This window comes from Salvelinus fontinalis, chromosome 14 (genome assembly GCF_029448725.1).
Source record: "Salvelinus fontinalis isolate EN_2023a chromosome 14, ASM2944872v1, whole genome shotgun sequence".
Taxonomy (NCBI): domain Eukaryota; kingdom Metazoa; phylum Chordata; class Actinopteri; order Salmoniformes; family Salmonidae; genus Salvelinus; species Salvelinus fontinalis.
In genome coordinates this window covers 30,778,854-30,798,049 of record NC_074678.1, presented here as the reverse complement: position 1 = coordinate 30,798,049, position 19,196 = coordinate 30,778,854, and the positions used below count along the sequence as shown (strand labels likewise).

At 41.6% G+C, this 19,196-nt stretch overlaps 1 protein-coding gene across 1 annotated transcript in view; it reads left to right on the top strand.

Annotated features, from left to right (window-relative positions):
- Nucleotides 1-438: 438 nt before the first annotated feature.
- The window catches only part of gpc1a (glypican 1a), a 53,399-nt gene continuing 34,641 nt past the window's right edge, over nt 439-19,196 (top strand). The window contains exon 1 of the mRNA XM_055861291.1: nt 439-1,134. Within this exon, the coding sequence (XP_055717266.1) occupies nt 978-1,134 (157 nt within the window). The 5' untranslated portion in view covers nt 439-977. The remainder of the gene's footprint in view (nt 1,135-19,196) is intronic.

Genomic DNA, 19,196 nt, shown 5'->3' with positions numbered 1-19,196 from the left:
ACTCCAGCCATTACCACGAGCCTGTCCTCCCCAATTAAGGTGCCACCATCCTCTTGTGGTCTTTTCCATAGAGATCCTATGGTCTTGTCATTGTGCCTTGTGAGCATCTGTGCATAAAATATTGATTACGAACAGCACTCATACAGGTGAACACAGAGTATTGTCCTATTGTCTTCATGTTATCCCATCCAGTAGCCTAGATGTGGATTTCAAGAGCCAATAGTAAAGGCATTTGAGTTTATCTCCATAACGCGAAATCACCAGAGATTTTTCTGGAATGATACACGTCTTTCACCAAAATAAGCAGGATGGTATTGGTTATTGAATAAAGATTGCTGCGATGTCTAATGTAAAAGGGCTGCACTTGCAGGTAGAGGCGCACTGGCCTGCAGGTTGTGTCATCCTCTGTTCTCTGCGGGGCAGGACCTAAACAGCTGCTCCGCAGTAAAACCAGCCCGAGTATCCCAGCGCGTCTCCAATCCGCTCCAATCCTACAGGCTGTGCTACGTGCTCAGCTCACAACACTCGGCTTTTCTCTCTGACACATCTCCGTTATTTGTTAAGGAGTTCACCTGATCCATTTAATTCACTTTAATCCAAGATTATTGTGAATATTCACGGACAAAAGCAGAGCCTTTATTTTCTACGTTTTATTGGTTGATTTGGATTACACGTGTTACAGTAATTAATTTGATATTTATTTGTGAGCGGTTCTGTCTAGTAGACTCACCACTGCGAGGACTGCCTGATCTTGACAGTCACAGCGTGCACCAGTACTGCACGTCGTCACAGGACTCCGGGGAGAGCTGACAGATTGCTCAGCTGGTGTTTGCAGCTGTATCCTCGGCGCCAAAGCGAGATACACTGCCAAGGAAGGCTTTATCTACCGGTTGGGTGCCATACGAGGCTTTGTAGGACTTCTTTTAATTGCCTCGACTCTTTCTCTTGGATCTACACCTTGCTGTTTGGTTGTCAGTATGGATTTCCTACAGGCTCTTCTATTCTTTTTTCTATCCGCTGTCCCGTTGTCGGCGGACAATGCGAACAGTAAAGCCCGGAGCTGTTTGGATGTCCGACAGTTCTACAGCGGGAAAGGCTTCACCCTCAACGGGGTGCCACAGACAGAGATATCTGGTAAGTAACGGTGCATTTTGTAGCCATACTGTTACCTTTTTCACGCAACTAGTTCATTAAATAATTGTATACAATTTAGTATAATTTTTGCTTCCGGTGTAAACGTTAAATAATGAGCACAAGAGACGATTGAGGGAAATAAGGTAGTGAGCGGTCAGCTAATATAGGCTACTTATCTACCTCTACAAGCCCACTCTCCATGTGCAGCTAAAGCCCCGAAGTTGCACACTTCAGCTGAAAAGAGCTTCTCAAAGTGCTCTGCTGTCTTCACATAGGGTTGGGCCTGGCATCAATATAATACTTTTAGATGTGGTACACAAAGAGAATTCAACAAAAAAAAACATCAGCATTATCATCCATTATAATTTTGTAGGCCTATCTGAGAGTGCATCACTTGTTTTCAGTCACGTGGATAAAATAAAGCATGGCATAACCAAGAGGCAAAGTATGGTAGAACTTACATTCTATTTCAGGCTCAACATTCAATACAGTATTTTTGAACTAATAACCCTTTGTATGGTAATTAGATTTAACGGCCACTCTTAATTGTCCTGCCTGTTCGTTTAATAGCTCAGACACACTCTGAACAGTGTCAGCAGTCAATCTTTTTTATGCTCACACAGCAAAGACCATGAAAGTCTTCAGCATTCAGCCTTCTTAAAATACTCCAAACCAGAAGGTGGCAGTAGCGTTGTTTGACAATGCATGTCCATGTGTGTTGCTGAAGGTCTAGATTCCAAGCTAGCTGCACTGTTGTTTTTTTGTACACTCATAGAAAAAAAGGTTCTGGATAAAACCAAAAAGGGTAATATTGCATGCTTCATATATGGCACCTACCAGTCAAAAGTTTGGACACACCTACTCATTCCAGGGTTTTTCTTTATTTTTACTATTTTCTACATTGTAGAATAATAGTGAAGACATCAAAACTATGAAATTACACATATGGAATCATGTAGTAACCAAAAAAGGGTTACGTTGGGCCAATAACCGAAAGGTTGCTGGATGGAATCCCTGAGCTGACAAGGTAAACATCTGTCGTTCTGCCCCTGAACAAGGCAGTTAACCCACTGTTCCCCGGTAGGCCATCATTGAAAATAAGAATTTGTTCTTAACTGACTTGCCTAGTTAAATAAAATATGAATCGGGACTGGCTCACCTGTGGATGTATGGAGAAAATACCCTATTTTCTTTCTTTCTTTTTGTTGGTTCCCCACGTGGGGTTTCGTGCTCTCTGATTGGCTCAAAGTCAAGTTGTCAGCCACTGACAAGCATTGCAATTCTACTAGTAGAAACGATAGGCTCGTCGCTACCGGGTTGGCATGCAGCAGGTACAGCTTTTGTTCTAACAAGAGAAGGAACGGCCTCCCACTGTGATAAGTACCTTTCGGCAGTCTATCGGCTGTGAGATTCACTGTGTATTTCATGTTTAACCTTTGGACTTCTCTCCCTAATGCTACTCTCCATTAGACAAGGCCTCCCTCTAAACGCTAGTCCATCAGCAAAAATGGTCCCATCACATAATCATATTGACTGTGTTCTGGTGTGATGTCATGGCTTGATGAGCATAACCAAACTTTCCTTTAAAATATATAGTGATTTATATGGATAACTGAGAAATACAGACACACGCATACACACACAGCAATATTCAAAATTACTGTGAGTAGACAGTTAATATTCCAGGATGAATGATCAAAACAGCCATGCAGATGAAGAGGCATTAACAGAACAGTGTAGGCGGTGGGCTGCCAGTCTTCACATCCAGCATCATGCAAAGCAACATGTTCTATCACAGTGATTAGTGGGCAATGTCCGCCTCTGAAGCAGTCACCCTTTATATTAGACGCTTTGTTGTGCCATTCTCCATCACTAATAACTCATACACACACATGCATAACCACGCACGTACACATGCATGTAGCACACACGCACGCACGTACACACACACGCACCTTTGCAATTATTGCAGAGTTGCAATAGGTTTCTGAGTCTCCTGTTGGCTGTGTATTATGTACACAGAGCTAAGAGGGTAGTAGAGGGGAAATTGCCAGTGGGCTCTGCAGGGAATTTGAAGGTCACTTCATTCAGTCTCAATGACATTTTGAAAGCAAGGGGAAAACATTGAATATGCCCAGTGAGAATCATTCAGGGTCTGTCATCTTTTATTTATCTGCAAAACAAAGTAGCGGCCGCAGCTCAGGAATGGATATAGATTGTCGTTTTTCATGACGTCCAGGAGATGTGATTCTTTATATCTGCCATTAAATGCTCCCATTCTCCCTTTAACACCACATCAGCATCATGCCCTGGGGCTTCAATATCATTCAGTTGAGGCCCAGATTGAAACATGAAATCGTTTTACACCTTCCCTGTATGTGACAGTGGGCTAGACAAAAAGCAAATATGTTCTGTAGATACTGATCTATGTTTTGAAAAATGTAAATTAAGTTTGCTGTGTGTACTTTTGCCTTATCTATGTATTTAGTCTTACTAATATCTGAGATGATTGTAGCAACACCCCATAAACAGACAATAATCCCTCATTGTTCACTGTTGCCCTTAACAAAGATTCTTATTTCCTCCATTCAGGTGGAAGCTAAATGAGTGCGTGTAGGGCTGGCACAATTACCGTGGAACCGACGGTTATGGATAAAGACCATCATAACAATTTTTTTGTGTGGAACCAACAGCTGACTGAAGACAGGACAGCCGGGCATTTGTGTGGTTGGGTCTGTTTCGGTCTTAACATTGACTCTTAACAACTTGATGAAACTTTATCCCTGTTTCCATTGGCACTTTGAAGTCAACCCAGGTTGGGCTGGCTCAAATTGCGTTTCCACTGCCTCCAGAAATTAGAAATGATGTCATGTTGCTAGGTAGCCAATATGTGACTGCAACTGGCTTTGCTAATGCTGCTAACTAGCAAGATATTTAATAATGTGTTTCATCCTCACCACGCTGTAACTAACGTTACCCATACTCCTGTAAGTGCCAGCCAGACTCAGAGCCATATATTTAGCTTGCTGACGTTGGCTAGCCAGCTAAACTGTTAGCGTCATTGTTAGTATAACAGGCTAGCTAGCTTAATCCCTACCTTGCTTGCCATGGCATTGGCTATGGCATTGGCTACAGTGGCTAGCTAGCTAACCAAGCAAACCAGACTACAGGTTGGATATTATGTAGCTAGCTAGCTTTAAATACTACCTGGCCAGCTAAAATTCCCGCTAGCTCACTTTAGCTAGCTAGCTTGTTTCAACTCTGATTTTCTAGCTAAATTAGGTAGCTAAGTCAGCTAGGCTGACTGTTTTCATAAAAGTTGATTATGTAGTATTAGGGATTTGCGTCAATTCAAATCTGGTATCAGGACAAAATGTGATTCAGAGTCACCGAATATACTTTAAGTATTTTTATTAAACTCAAGCGATAAATGGTAAATGCAATTTTCGTATATACGGGTTCACTGTAACACCTCGCAGGGTAGAACAGGGAACTGGCAGGATGTAAGTAAACAGCTGTTCTTATACGGTGATAGACGTAGTTCCAACCCGTCTGTTGGCCTATCACAGTAGAGGCTGAGCGTGGTTTAAACTTGTTCAGCCTATCGCCGGCGCTCAGGCTGGTCCCAGCCTCTTGGCGCTCCTTGGTGTCCGGCACTGTTGCTGTGTAGATTACGCTCTCACACCCTAGAGACTGAGGTCAGACAGTTCTGTAACATTGTTTGAGCTATTTGTACCTGCATAGAAAGCATACTGTTCTCACTCAAGGTTAACCACAGCTTCTCAGCACACTTATCTGGGGCAAAATGTTACTTCCAGCACACACACACAGACATCCAGGCGCCCAGGCCAACAGTTGCTAATATTCAATCACGTGATGTAGTATTGGGTTATAGTGCAATAAACACAGATCCTCACAGTAGTGCAAACATTTATGAAGGATCCAGCTATGGTGGTAATTCGTGTCATGTCTGACTATGCACGCTAACAGCAACAAGCCCAGATGAGCGAGCTAAACGTTTTATTTATAAAATATTTTTAAAAAAGAGCTAAACGTTGTGTCAGCAGTGATTCGCTTGGTGGTTATATAGTAATGGCGTCACCAGCCCGAATTGTAATCGAGCTGGCACCTGCTGTGTAACTGGGCTGCACTGGCCTAGGTTTCCCTCGACCTAGCTCGAATTTGGTGTAGCAGTTGAAACGGGGCTTTTGTTGCTCATTGCTGAAACAAGCAAACCAGTCTTCGGTTGCCTAGGCAACGCCCCCCACCATGGAGCAGCAGCACACATAGAAATATAATTATTAGAACGGGTGTGGAGCCTCTAACTCAGGCAATTTCACTGGTATACTTATGGGTACACTCACAATGGCTGCCTGGTATTGTGATATAATAATTTCCATAGTAATGTAGAATGTTCATTCAAATGATGTTAACTGATGTAGCTCATGCAATGGCATGTCTTTTTCTGTAATGCCAGTTGAGTTGATTAAATAAATCCCAGCACATACAGTATTTTAGTGTCCATGCTATCAGGGATCCTTGGAACATCCGTACCCCATTTAAGTTGTCATTTTAAATGGTTAAGGGTTATTGTTAGGGTAAGGTTAGGGTTTAGGGTACTGACCCATATTTTAGCACATATTTTACTTGCTGATTGGCTCCTATGGGTACACTCGCAATGGCCACCAGACCACCCATTATGCCATCCTTGACTTGAATGGGGATCCCCGTTTTATTAATTATTTCAATTCCAGCACATACAGGAGAGAAGGAAATGTGAGTAAAAAAACATTTATATATATATATAGACTACTTTATATTCTTTTGCTATTTGAACGGTCATTACGGTCACTTGGCTGGCGAATTACCGTCATCCAAAATTCTATGACCATCACAGCCCTATGTGCTTGTGTGAGTTTAAAGCAGAACTGAACTTGAACTTGAGAATAAACTTCTCTCGTTGAAAACGGCATATGTGACATCAGTATTAGTCAGAAACATTTATTCCAGTGCCAGAATTGACTAAGAAAGGAAAATAGGTTAATTTTGATCATAATGCAAAAAAACAGAGGTTTGTGAGATTTGTATACAAAGGTCCATCATGACTTACTTGAGGTTTGGGTTTTGATTTTGACAGTGCCTAACGGTATAAACAGAGATTGCGGTCTAGCCAATGGTATGACCGAACACAAAGACAGTGAGACTGACCTGTCCAGTACCTGAGCAGATCAGACTTTGTTTACATAAGACAACATGTTGCGCATTTTTATACTTGAGAAATACTGGACCCAACACCGTAGCTAGATGTACAATTGTGTGACTGAAACCTCATCTGCAAAAACTAAAAAATGAATTACAGATTTCTTGAGTTATCTCAAATCAAAGAATATTTGGCACTTACACAGTTCAGCAGATGTTATAGCTGGTGCAGCGAAATTCCTGTGTTACTAGCTCCTAACAGTGTAGAAAAAATGTCAAACAAGTACACAAATAATAATCAAAAACTAGAAACAAAAAATCACAAATGTCAGAACGAATCCAGTTAAAAACCAGTAATCCAAATGCAATCTATGTGTATCTTAGAATAATTCTGACTATTTTGAGGAAGTAATACTGTCTTTGTTCCTATGGCGTCTCATGGGGGACAAACATCAGTAACTGTCACATTGAACCACACTCCCAAGACTGAAATCTAATTTTTCTTAATAAGCAACAGAGAAACACATGCGGAATTGGTGTTTTCAGTCGCTCTTTAAAGCGTACTGAAAGGTAACACACACTCATATGACAGACGTCGCATTGTACAGAAGCAGGTTAATGACTCCATGACCGGATTTTTTTTCCCATGCCTCACCTGCGTCGGGGCATATTGTATGTTGTGCCACTGATGTGAAAACGAACTCATAAAACATGAATAACACAAGATAAGCTACATAAAATATGGAAGTGTTCCAGCGTGGGCCTTCAGACTGCTGCCTTCCTTCCTGAGAACACGATGAATCATCAGACGACCGTTGAAGTCAGACTCCAGATACATACCTGATATTATAATGAAAAGGTCGGACAGTGCCACGTTTTTAGATGTTTCTTTACATTGTTTACTTTCATCGACTTCAGTTGCATTCATTGAGGAAGACATCTGAAAGCTGTTACAGTACAACTGTGTTAATCAAGGTACAATGAGTTTCCTCTTCCCCAACTGCCACACAAACCTGATCAGCCTTGTAGCCTGGCCTGACTCCCAGCAGCTTATTTGTCCTGAGGAAATCAATAGACTTAATCACTGGTGTGATAAAGAGAGGCGGTTCTCAGGCTCCTGAGCTCTGACGAGGAACCATGAAAGCTGCTTTTCACATAGAAATAGATGGGTTGGCTGACGTCACGAAAATGATGCGCTCGCATCGATGGGGCCCAAAGCCGTGCTTTGTTATGATTCTGGACAGTCAGATGGATAGCAACAATGACAAGAAGCTTCCATGTGGGGAATCGTAGGTGGCTTGTTTCAGCAAGTTTATCTTCTTCTTGATACCTTGTCTTGTTTTGACATATTTAATGTCAATGTTAATATGGCAAAAAATTCACTAGCTAGCTAACCAACAACTGTAATGATGTATTTGAGATGCAACAAGTGGGGTGGCAGGTAGCATAGCGGTTAAGAACATTGGGCCAGTAACTGAAAGGTTGATGTGACCATGAGCAAGGGACTTAATCCTAATTGTTTCTGGATGAGAGTGTTTGCTAATGGTATACAAGTGCTCATTGTGAAAATCAATTTATGTTTTCAATAAATACTTGGAGATTAAACATATTTTACATGTTGCCAACAATCTAAGCCAAACCTGTCTGTTTTGCCCCATAGTTGCACACTTGTCAGTTTTGTTGCTAAACAATTGCTTTTCACTGCTACTGAGAAGAACTACTGGCCATAAACACATAAACATCTAATATCTGTGGTTCCCTTTAGTTGGTCCTCAACTCCTACAGTATGTAATATATACTGAGCATTAAATAAACAGAGCGAGAGTGTTGTGTTGTCAGTGCTCATGAGATGGTGCTGGCTTCAGGCCTGGTTCTGTTTGTGCTTCTTGGTTCAGTTGAAGTTAGGCAGATACTCTTTGGCTGTGCTCTTTCGGCAGCATATCAGTATTCGCTGTACCACGTGTGTTTATCGCAGTCAATTGCTGCACTGAAATTTAGCAAATTTCCAAGTTTTTGAATAATTTACAGGGAATCTTGGCCACAGTCCTGTCGTTTGGGCTCTGTCAATATTAATTGAGTTTCCCTCCTCACCAAATTTGCAGGCAGATTAGTTCAGCATTGAAAGTGAAGCCTGGGAGGGGAAGTGAATTGAAGTGGAGGGAAGTGACAGGGATCGACAATCGTACTCTGTTGGTGCCAAGATGGCACCCCTCACTCATCGTAATGCTCTTACAGCCGTTGCCTGCCTTCACATCCACTATGAGAAACATGAGAGAGCAGAACACCTTGTGCTGAATGTTAATAGCTTTCGTTTGGCCAATTATTGCCCTAAATGAACCATTCTCCTCCAACATCCGTGGTGTCTCCTGAGTTCCTGCTGCTTAACATTCTTACTCCAGACAGAGCTAGAATACATCATATTTCAGTGAAAAGTAGGACATCTGTGGAAACTAATAAATAATAATGTCTCCAATTATTGACTTAGTTTTTGTCTCCTCTTTACTCTCTTGCACACTCTCCCTTTAAAAATAAACATGAAAAAATCACGAAAAAACCCAATGAAGAAACATGCTTTTTCGGCACAGGTGTCTTCCTTTTGGTGAACCCGTAACCATGTGTGTGAGCTGTATACTTTTGTTTCTAAGTAGATTAGTTTAAGACTACCAAGAAACACTGTAAACCTGATTTAGCCCACTTCAGTAAAAGGTTAATGTCAACTAGGGCTGTCAAACGAGTTTATCGCAGGATTGTTGTAATTAATCATGATTAATCGCAAATTCATAATTTGCTCAAATTATGCTGTAATTTACGATATTTTTTTACAAAAAGCATTACAAGAAATTTGCAAACTAACGGTTAAAAAAATCTGGTAAATTGATAAACACATTTTCTTTAACTTCAAAGTCAACTTGTTTTGTCAACGCATTGTTGTTTTTACATAGATTATGTAATTTTGATGTTTTCAGTGTATTTTGAACACTTTCAGAGATTGCGCCCCCAAACATTATTGCACTAAAATTACAAAAAGTTTATATGAGTTAACTGATAAACTCTTACAGCGCTAATTTTAACATGTTAAAAAGGATAAATAAGGAGACACAGAGCTCTAGCTTCTCTATTATTTTTGCTGGGCTTCTTCCAATGGTCACTGACCAACATATGCAGAAGAGAGGCGTGCGCCTGCAGCAGTAACACTCCGAATGAATGGCTCAGAAATAAGAAATCATTATTTGTAACACTAGGGTAGGCTAAGTTACCCTTTTACAGATCGGCATTATTTAATTTGCAATTCCATATTTGGAAACATTGCTACTGCAACATTTTAACACAACCTTTTCACATGCAAGGAGAATGACACTATTTCACCACCACATGTGAACTTGCAATTCCACATGTAAATGTGAGATTTTCACACGAGAAAGCTTTTTACATGTGAAACACCAAATTTCATATTTGCAACTGCAATTCACATGAGCTGAAAACATGTTTTTCTTCTCAAATGTGAAAACGTGGTGTTAACACGTGAACTCTAAATGTAATGCATGTGAAAATATGGTTTCACGTGAAATTTAAGCTCAACGTGAAAAATGTAAGCTCTCCTCTCTAGAACATTGGTATTTTCCCTTGGTCTACAGTTTTTCCTCTCTCCTTGTATGTCTGTATACTGAGAAAGTGAGTGGCCTTTAGCGTTTCTGATATTGTCATTGAGGGTTTAAATATAGGGCCTAAGTCTAGGCTTTTACCACTGTAACGTTCTATTGAACTGACTCAAACTGGAGCGCTCCCCACCTTCACATTGAAATAGGATTTATTCTGAACAAAATACTGTAACAAAACCTGATACACCATACTATAAGGAAATCAATCTGAAAGAGCATTGTATTGATTACAGCTAGATACGGTCATTGATACATTCCTAACATAGAGGTGTGTAGTCCTAGAGCAGCGTCTGTGTACACTTTAAGCACACATACAGTACGTGGTTTCCTTTTTTCCTATTGTAGCTGCTTTGTATGGTGGAGGATCTTCCATGTGTCAGGGAGGACATTGATGCTGTCCAAAGTCTCTAGCAGAAGAATACCCATCAGCGATCAGCTGCTCACTCAACCGTTCAAACAGTGCAGCAGCGCATAGAAAACCTTATCACAACATTGCTTCTCGCTGCAGGGCTACTCAGGTGGCTTTTTAAAATAATTGTTTATCTATGCCGTGCAGGTGAATTATAATCTGAGCTCACCTGCCACAATGAGAGACCTCAGGGTGATTCCTCATGAAACTAGAACAAAACAAGGCAATGGGACGGTCATTTGGAGGAAGGATTGTTGACATACAGTACCAGTCAAAAGTTTGGACACCTACTCATTCAAGGGTTTTTCTTTATTTTAACTTTTTTGGTTACTACATGATTCCATATGTGTTATTTCATAGTTTTGATGTCTTCACTATCATTCTACTATGTAGAAAATAGTAAAAATAAAGAAAAACCCTGGAATGAGTAGAAAATTAGTAAAACCCTGGAATGAGGAATGTGTTCAAACTTTTGACTGGTACTGCATATTTGACATTTGTATCTGAAAGCATAATTGAGAAATAATTAATTGAAGGTTAAAACATTTACCAAAAAAATGTTATATTTTAAATATTCATTTTCATGAATTAATGTAAGAAAATTGTTATTGAAATCAGTATTTTGACATGATTAATTAGTGACCTTAATTCATCAATCAAGAATAAGGGTGGAATGAAAACCCACAGACACTCGGTCCTCCGAGTTTGACACGTGACATAGACTGACCAGGTGAATCCAGGTGAAAGCTGTGATCCCTTATTGAGGTCACCTGTTAAATCCACTTCAATCGGTGTAGATGAAGGGAAGGAGAGGTTAAATAAGGATTTTTAAGCCTTGAGACAATTGAGACATGGATTGTGTATGTGTGCCATTCATAGGGTGAATCGGCAAAACAAAAGATTTAAGTGCCTTTGAACGGGGTATGGTAGTAGGCGCCAGACGCACCAGTTTGAGTGTGTCAAGAACTGCAACGCTGCTGTGTATTTCACAGCAGTTTCCCGTGTGTATCAAGAATGGTCCATCACCCAAAACACATCCAGCCAACTTGTCACAACTGTGGGAAGCATTGGAGTCAACATGGGCCAGCATCCCCGTGGAAAGTTTTGACACCTTGTAGAGTCCCTGCCCCAACAAATTGAGGCTGTTCTGACTGCAAAAAAAATATGTTCCTAATGTTTTGTACACTCAGTGTATATCAGCAATCTTTCCTCCAAAGGACCCTTCTATAGATATATTTTTTTTATAAAATCTCCCAAATCATGGTTTTGTTTTGTTCTAGTTTCGTGTAGAAAACGGTTTATCAGTACAGCCAAAGTTTCCCCTCACTACATGTGCACCCAAACAAGGGCACTGCGTTCATCCACCTCTGGCCTGCTCGCCTCCCTACCTCTGAGGAAGTACAGTTCCCGCTCAGCCCAGTCAAAACTGTTCGCTGCTCTGGCACCCCAATGGTGGAACAAACTCCCTCACGACGCCAGGTCAGCGGAGTCAATCACCACCTTCCGGAGACACCTGAAACCCCACCTCTTTAAGGAATACCTAGGATAGGATTAAGTAATCCTTCCAACCCCCCCCCCCCCCCTTAAAAGAGTTAGCTGCACTATTGTAAAGTGGTTGTTCCACTGGATATCATAAGGTGAATGCACCAATTTGTAAGTCGCTCTGGATAAGAGCGTCTGCTAAATGACTTAAATGTAATGTAAATGTAATGTGCTATGTATTCCACTTGGGCTGTGCAGTTTTTGAATTAGTATGCTTGTTATGGGTGTATTCACATGACTGTGTTTAGTTTGTCTTTTGGTTTTTGTCCTTCTCTTGGTTCTGGTGTCGAGGTTGTTTTATAGATTGTATTTTGTGGGTAAATGATTCTGTTGTGTGTGTGTGTGTGTATGTGTGTGTGTGTTTGGGACTGGGAGTGGCTGTGTTGTGCTTTTGAGGTGTGTGTGTGTGTGTGCGTATTTGGTAGGGTCTTCGGGGAGGCTTGTTAAAAGCCTTTGGTTGTAAATTTTTCATGATGTTTGAAGTCTTCCTCCGGTGGGAGGAGACGCTCCTATGTATTTTAAAGGTAGCAGGACGGAGGACGGCACTCTCCATCTCTCCTTGACAGCCTTTGCAGCTTTGCAGCCTTTGCAGCTAGTCTCTTTTTCATCCCTCCCTCCATATTCCTCTTCTTCTTGGATCCCATCCCTGTCTCCTCCTCTCTTCCCTTGTCTTGGTTGCCAGTAGTGTTTCTTCTTGCCCCTCTCTCTCTTTGTTCCTCCTATTCTCGCCCTATCGTTATCTTTTCCCTTCCTCTCCAACTCCTTTGTTCCTCCTCTAATCTCGCTTCCCAGTTTTCATGCTCCCTCTTGCTCCTGTGTTCCATTTTACTTCTCTCTTCATCTATAATGTTGGATGCTATTATTAGTCTGTGTTTCTTCCTCCTTTCTTCCTCAGTTCATCTGCTGATGTTTGATGTGGGCCTCTTGATTGGTGCTAGTCTGTTAAATTAATGAAGCCACATGATCTGTGATTCATGCTAGGGATTCAATAAAGTACACATGCTTTCCTTTGCGGTTGTATTGAAGAGGCAGTGAGTGGCTGGCAAATGTTGAACGAGCGAATGGTCTATAAAAGTATGTAATAAAGAATTTCATGCAGCTCCCATGTTTTCCGCTGTGCAGCTCAGAAATCACGTATTTAGAAATACAAGATCTTTCAATATCATTTATGGATCATAACAGTTAAAGCTGCAAAAACAGAAATTATGCAAACTATTATAATTTTTGCAACCAGGAAATGGCGGAGCGATTTCTGCAAATTGCACCTTTAATATAGTAGGACGATAATGCCTTTACTGCTGACACTCATCATAGATGACAATCTGGAATTATGATGTTTTATGTCTTTGCATAGGTTCACAGTTATTCAGTATGCCCTTGAGATATCAACAGGTAATGTATAGTACAATCGGGTGTAACAGGATGAGCTTCCTTATTCATGTCTACAGGTGCAGGCTATAGTCAAAATAGCCTGAGGGAGAGGTTAGCTAAGTAGCGTTGCTCAGTGTAGCATGCAGTGTCCTCACAGAGGCTACAGGATGGCCTTTCGTCCTCACCATGAGGTCACGAGCCACAGATGTAATCAGTGAGACTGCTTATCTCAGAGCCTCCTGTTTGGATAAGCCCTTTACAGGTTTCAGATAGGAAGAATTAGCTGGTTGGTCCAAACACTGTCTTCAGATCTTATTGGCTCTTTTAGGTGCACTACACATTATTTGTGTGGGTGGCTCTATCCCCCTCACACAGACACATACAAACTTCAACAAGATCAACAACATAATTTACAGTAAACAAACTTCCACATAGTTAGACAAACACACATAATTCATAAGCATCCGTTGCTATGCTTCCTTGAAAACGAAGCAGTGTTCTAGCTGAGTCTAAACTGGTTAAGGGAAGTCCTCGTTTACATGTCTGGGGTTTGGACTCAAAGATGTATTCTGAGAGAGACCTATAATTACCCATGTTTCAGTAGAAAGCTTAGCTATTCCAGAGTTTATATTCAAGTCTGGCTGGTCGGCTAGTTCATGCCAGTTCAGTGAGAGCTGTTTTGCTGGGACAAGCATGTGCCAGTGTGTGTTATGGGATTTAATACCTCCTAGTTTCACTCACTCAACTTCATACTTCTTACTCATCTATTTTCCTCTTCTTCTCATGTACACTTCTCCTCTTTCTTCTCCATAACTCACGTTTACTCACTGCACACATGCTCAACTGTCTCTCTCTCTCTCTGTCTCTCTGTCTCTCTGTCTCTCTCTCTCTTTCTCTCTCGCACGCTTCCTTTCTCTCTCTCTCTCTCTCTCGAAAATGTGCCCTCAACCAACCACACTTAGGCCTGCCAAGGGTTTTCCTCTGCCTTATTATGGAGGGATTAGGATGTCTTTAAAACATTAATAATCTCGCCACAATCTCAGAACTGTAATCCAGTGTTTATGAGCATTGAGCATGGCAGTTTAAGACCGTCTCCATGACCTGTGGGATTTAATCCCTCTTTTTCTCTTTGTCGCTCTAGTATCTACAACAGTACAATGCATCAGATCATCCGTGAAATGCACGTCATGAACGCCTTTGTACAGCTGTCATTCCATCCAGATAATATATAGCTTGGATGCTGTGCAGTTGTGATGCCCTCAAATAAGGATCTTGATCTTGTGATCAGAGAAGGAACATCTTCAAAGTCTTTTGGTCTCTCATCCTTTTCCCACTCCCGCTATTTTGTCAGGGACATGTGGAACTGATAGTTTGCTAACAGTTTTAACATCCACACATCATTTGTAGGGGATGATCCAAATAAAGTGTTACATTTCTCTCCTATCATTTCGACCCACACAGTTGGTTTTTACCAGTATACTGTAGCTGGCCATCTGTATTCAGCTCTGGTGTAGTGGGTCACTATCTCTCTTACCCAAGTTAACTGTCAACTGTTTCATAGCATGAAGTTGCCTCCCCTATAGCATGACATTGGGAAAACAATATTTTTATATATTTACAGTGCCTTGGGAAAGTATTCAGACCCCTTGACATTTTCCACATTTTGGTGGGTTAAAGCCTTATTCTAAAATTGATTAAATCGTTTTTCCCCCTAATCAATCTACACACAATACCCCATAATGAGAAAGCAAAAACAGGATGTTAGACTTTTTTGCTAATTTATTAAAAATTCCAAACGAAAATATGACATTTACATAAGTATTCAGACCCTTTACTCAGTACTTTGTTGAAGCACCTTTGGCAGTGATTACAGCCTGGAGTCTTCTTGGGTAGGACGCTACAAGCTTGGCACACCTGTATTTGGGGAGTTTCTCCCATTCTTCTCTGCAGATCCTCTCAAGCTCTGTCAGGTTAGATGGGGAGCGTTGCTGCACAGCTATTTTCAGGTCTCTCCAGAGATGTTCAATCGGGTTCAAGTCCGGACTCTGGCTGGGCCACTCTAGAATATTCAGTGGCTTGTCCCGAAGCCACTCCTGCATTGTCTTGGCTGTATGCTTAGGGTTGTTGTCCTGTTGAAAGGTGAACCTTCGCCCCAGTCTGAGGTCCTGAGTGCTCTGGAGCAAGTTTTCATCAAGGATCTCTCTGTACTTTGCTCCGTTCATCTTTGCCTCGATCCTGACTAGTCTCCCAGTCCCTGCCTCTGAAAAACATCCCCACAGCATGATGCTGCCACCACCATGCTTCACCGTAGGGATGGTGCCAAGTTTCTTCCAGAACTGACGCTTGGCATTCAGGCCAAAGAGTTCAATCTTGGTTTCATCAGACCAGAGAATCTTGTTTCTCTTGGTCTGAGAGAGTCTTTAGGTGCTTTTTGGCAAACTCCAAGCGGGCTGTCATGTGCCTTTTACTAAGGAGTAGCTTCCGTTTGGCCACTCTACCATAAAGGCCTGATTGGTGAAGTGCGGCAGAGATGGTTGTCCTTCTGGAAGGTTCTCCCATCTCCACAGAAGAACTCTGGAGCTTTGTCAGAGTGACTATCGGGTTCTTGGTCACCTCTCTAACCAAAGCCCTTCTCCCCCAATCGCTCAGTTTGGCCGGGCAGCCAGCTCTAGGAAGAGTCTTGGTGGTTACAAACTTAATAATGGAGGCCACTGTGTTCTTGGGGACCTTCAACGCTGCGTAAATGTTTTTGGTACACTTCCCAAGAATTGTGCCTCGACACAATCCTGTCTCGAATTCCTTCAACCTCATGGCTTGGTTTTTGCTCTGACATGCACTGTAAAATGGGTCAACCTTATATAGACAGGTGTGTGCCTTTCCAAATCATGTCCAATCAATTGAATTTACCACAGGTGGACTCCAATCAAGTTGTAGAAACATCTCAAGGACGATCAATGGAAACAGGATGCACCTGAGCTCAATTTCGAGTCTCATTGCAAAGGGTCTGAATACTAATGTAAATAAGGTATTTCTGTTTTAATTTTTTTTTGCAAAAATGTCAAATTTGTTTTTGTTTTGTCATTATAGGGTATTAAGTGTAGATTGATGAGGAATAAATTGAATTTAATCCATTTTAGAATAAGGCTGTAACGTAACAAAATGTGGAAAAAGTCAAGTGGTCTGAATATTTTCCGAAGATACTGTATATCTAAAGCCCTGGCAAACTCATTCTGCTTTCTGGTAAACATTCTTACCACCAGTATGTAACTGCTCATTGAGAAACCAACAGCAGTAATTGACTGAATACAACACCCTGAAGTAGAATGATATAAAAATGCTTCTTAGAAGACACCCATAACCACACAGCATGACACAAGTTGCTTATATTTACAGCCTCAGAGGGATGAGGAATAAAATACTAGCTTGCTTAAGAAATGGCTTTAAGGGCTTGATACAATTACATAGAATTACATTATTATACCCTCAACTTGCTGTGTACACAAACAAGTATACACACGCATGCACGCACACAAGCACACACACACACACGGTGTGCAGACAGGCCAGGGTTGATGCCGAGCAGTGATGTATGTTTGGACTTATAAACGTATAAACCCAGGAATGTTCCACCCAAAGTGTTGTTTTTCCCTCTTTCCAATGTTTCCCATTAATTTTTTTGTGCATATCTATGTATATTACACTTACAGGGAAAATCCACTCAAACTATATTTTGGTATTTTCTTCCTTAGTCCACTGTTGGTATCGTCCCAAATAGTTGTCAAGATATTGGACTCTCAAGATCCAAAGTTTCGCCGGTCACGTCATCATGCTAATGACACTGAATATTTATTTTATTTGAATCTTTAACACAAATACAATGCACCTTCTCAGGTCCGTTCAGCCATTTATACGAGCCCTTAGTATTCTCTGTTTCTTCTCATTTATTGAAGTCAGAGAGACTATTTCGGGATGCTTGAAAAGACATGATAGAAAACCACAGGGCTCTCAGGAGTCCTTACTTAATGTGAAGTGATGTAGAGGGGAAAACCACTCCCGTCTGCAACCACTGATTCTCCAGCCCTAATAGGATCATGAGGCCTCATTAGACACCTCCATTACAGGTTTATCGTTCTTTCCTCCTCCTAAGGTAATAAAAATATATTCGGAGGCTGGCCATGTGCATACTTAATCAGATACAGGTGCTTTTTTTAAGAACAGGGTAGAGTCAGACCTCAGAGAGTGTTCCATAGCGCTGGAAACTCACATACACATACACAGTCCCTCCACCCCTCATTATGCCGTCTGTAACAAGCATGATATAAAATACCTGCACTTGACTAACATGTTCATTTATAAAGGAAGGGAGGGAATACAAAACTACTGAAGAAATACATTAAAATGCACTTATTGGCATTTTATAGAGCGCACCAGACCTGCTTTGATGTCATCTCTTGTGGCACACAGAGGCGAGCCACAGGGCGGCCGTCAATCCCGTTTATTGTGCGAGTGCGACGGCTTTATGAGCCCACAGGTCAAAGGGCACCAGCGCTTAAAATGAAGGTGAGATGCTGCAGACTCAAAATACTTCCTGTGGCTTACTTTCAACTCCAGCAAACTCTGCAGGGGGCAACCAACCTGGAGGCATGAGGCGGATGTCACGACTGGCAAATAGGGAGAAGATGTGGAGTGATGGAGGGAAAGAGGTGATAATGAACAAGGGCAGAAATAAAGGAAAGGTTAGAGGGGATGTGGTTGGGAAATTAGGAGAAAAAGAAGGAGAAAAGATTCTGTGAGGAAAGGTGCTCTGAATTGGGACGGTTGAGACAGTAGAGAGATCCGAATTGACTGAATAGTGAAAGCAAGCCATTACAGTAAATTTCTTGTATTCAATTCAAACATGCTGTAATGCCAATAAGTTAAAGGATTTCTAGCTGATTTCAGCATGAGGAACTTTGACATGTTGCTTTCTTTTACATTGATATTGTAGTGTGTGTGTGTCTGTGTATTGCATGCACTTGCTCACCCCTCATTGACACTGGGCGGGCTTATCCCCTGTGTCCATCCGCTGTGGCTCATAAGGCTGATGGGTACTATGTCTGTGTTGTGTTTGTTAAATGCACTGAACCGCTTAATTGAGACCAATTGTTTCTGTAAAGCTCAGATCCACTGTGACTCCAAATCTGAAAACGAGGTCAGACTTAACGAAGGCGCTCATCTCCGTGTGACTCTGACCATGAGACACCCATCTGGAATGATCTAGCTTTTCAAATGGCCATATGTGGATATAGCCTAGCCTACTTACATCAGGTATTTATCTCATCACTTTGGTCAACTTCAGCCATTGCAGAATGTCCTGCCTTTAACCTGCAGTATTATCACCTTGGTTCTTGCCTTTTGGAGTGCAAATGGCTATTTGTGCCTGTTTAGGCCCGAGTTGATTAACTAGTTGATAAGATCTACAGTAAGATAGCCTATCTTCATTCTATTGTTTGTATTTAGCTGTATATAGCTTGTTTGTCTGCGATTCAGATGCATCCATTTATCTTTGAAGGCATGGCTGGAGGCTGAACAGAGCTCAAACAAATTTGCAGCCTGACATTTTTCCGGCTCCGCGTCTGAATGCCTCTCTTTCACAAAATTAGATGGGCTAGCACGACGACGTGGTTTTCTCGCCATTACCAAGGGGGATTTGGAACCACGCCCTGTGCTCCTGTTCAGGCTCGAACTGTGTTCAGGCTCGCTGTGGTATTTAGTCCGAGCCCCACGGAGGGCTTTTAAGAATACAGGGAGGAATGAGAAGAAGGAATGTTGGTTGGTTAACAGAGGGATCTGTAGCGGAAAAGGATGGGACATGTAGGTTAACAACACTAGATTGTGATATT